We start from the raw sequence: 1440 nt of genomic DNA, 5'->3' as shown, positions 1-1440 counted from the left end.
AGAAAGGAACAATGTTAAACTCACAGAAATGTTAAAAGTATAGGACAACGTACCCCCTTCCCTAACTCAAATTATATGAGACTTTTGAAGACCTGAGAATCCTGTCTAGCATTTTGCTATGTGTTTCCTACAAACAAGAATATTCTCCTAAATAATCCCCATACACCAATGAAATATATTACTCCAATGACTCCTGAGGAATATTTAAAATTGTCAGAAAAAAACTAAAAAATATTTCTCATGACAAAATAGTCCTCAGTAGAAACACATTCTCTGCAGACAAATTTATGCCACCCTGGTCTTACTTGGGACACCTGAGGACACTGAGCCAGTGCTTAGCTACTGAGATGAGCTAGCCCTGCAGCTGTGCCCAGCCTGCCCCGTCTTCTTCTCATTTGCATATTCCCAGAGTACATCCTCCTGCCCTGAAGATTTATTAATAGGCTGGACACACTTCGTGCAGGAGTCAGACACAATCAGGACACAGCATGGACATGAGGGTCCCCGCTCAGTTGCTGGGGCTCCTGCTGCTCTGGCTCCCAGGTAAGGAAGGAGAACGCTAGCGGTTTACTCAGCCCAGTGTGCTCAGTACTGCCTGGCTATTCAAGGAAGTCTTCCTATAATATGATCAGTAGTATGAATATTTGTTTTTGTGTTTCCAATCTCAGGTGCCAGATGTGACATCCAGATGACCCAGTCTCCATCCTCCCTGTCTGCATCTGTAGGAGACAAAGTCACCATCACTTGCCATGCCAGTCAGGGTATTAGCAGCTGGTTAGCCTGGTATCAGCAGAAACCAGGGAAAGCCCCTAAGCCCCTGATCTATAAGGCATCCAGTTTGCAAAGTGGGGTCCCATCAAGGTTCAGCGGCAGTGGATCCGGCACAGATTTCACTCTCACCATCAGCAGCCTGCAGCCTGAAGATTTTGCAACTTATTACTGTCAACAGTATAGTAGTTCCCCTAACACAGTGTTACACACCCGAACATAAACCCCCAGGGAAGCAGATGTGTGAGGCTGGGCTGCCCCAGCTGCTCCTCCTGATGCCTCCATGGGCTGAGAGTGTTCCTCAGATGCAGCTACACTCTGATGGTGTTGGTAGAGGGGGACATGAAGTCATGTCTGCACCATAATACTTTTTGCTTTCTCAGCCCCAACTGCACAGACATAAGAAAGACTCTCCTATTTTAAAAAAGACAGAGAAGCTTACACCTGAGGAGACTAGTTTATAGCTTCAGTTGGAATTCATATAACAGAGAAGAAGCCAAAATACATGTTCTAAGCAGGAATTGTCTTAATATGGAGAATTAGAGTCTAAAGTACTGAAGTCTAAATAAAATGTAGAGATGAATCTCTAAGTTTAATGTTTTATTTGCAAAGGAGTATTTGCCAAATGGGGCATACAGGAAAACTCAGTGGTCTTCAATATGTTGGAAGAAC

General features: G+C 44.2%; 1 gene segment (V, D, J or C); it reads left to right on the top strand.

Moving 5' to 3' along the window:
- Positions 1–467: 467 nt before the first annotated feature.
- On the top strand, positions 468–991 carry LOC112617933. The segment is given in 2 exon segments: positions 468–543; positions 669–991. Coding segments are annotated over 2 exon segments (378 nt in total).
- The last annotated feature ends 449 nt before the right edge of the window (positions 992–1440 follow it).

This window comes from Theropithecus gelada, unplaced genomic scaffold, assembly GCF_003255815.1.
Source record: "Theropithecus gelada isolate Dixy unplaced genomic scaffold, Tgel_1.0 HiC_scaffold_6588, whole genome shotgun sequence".
Classification (NCBI taxonomy): domain Eukaryota; kingdom Metazoa; phylum Chordata; class Mammalia; order Primates; family Cercopithecidae; genus Theropithecus; species Theropithecus gelada.
Note: the sequence above shows the minus strand (reverse complement) of the source record. Positions and strands in the feature narration are given on the sequence as shown.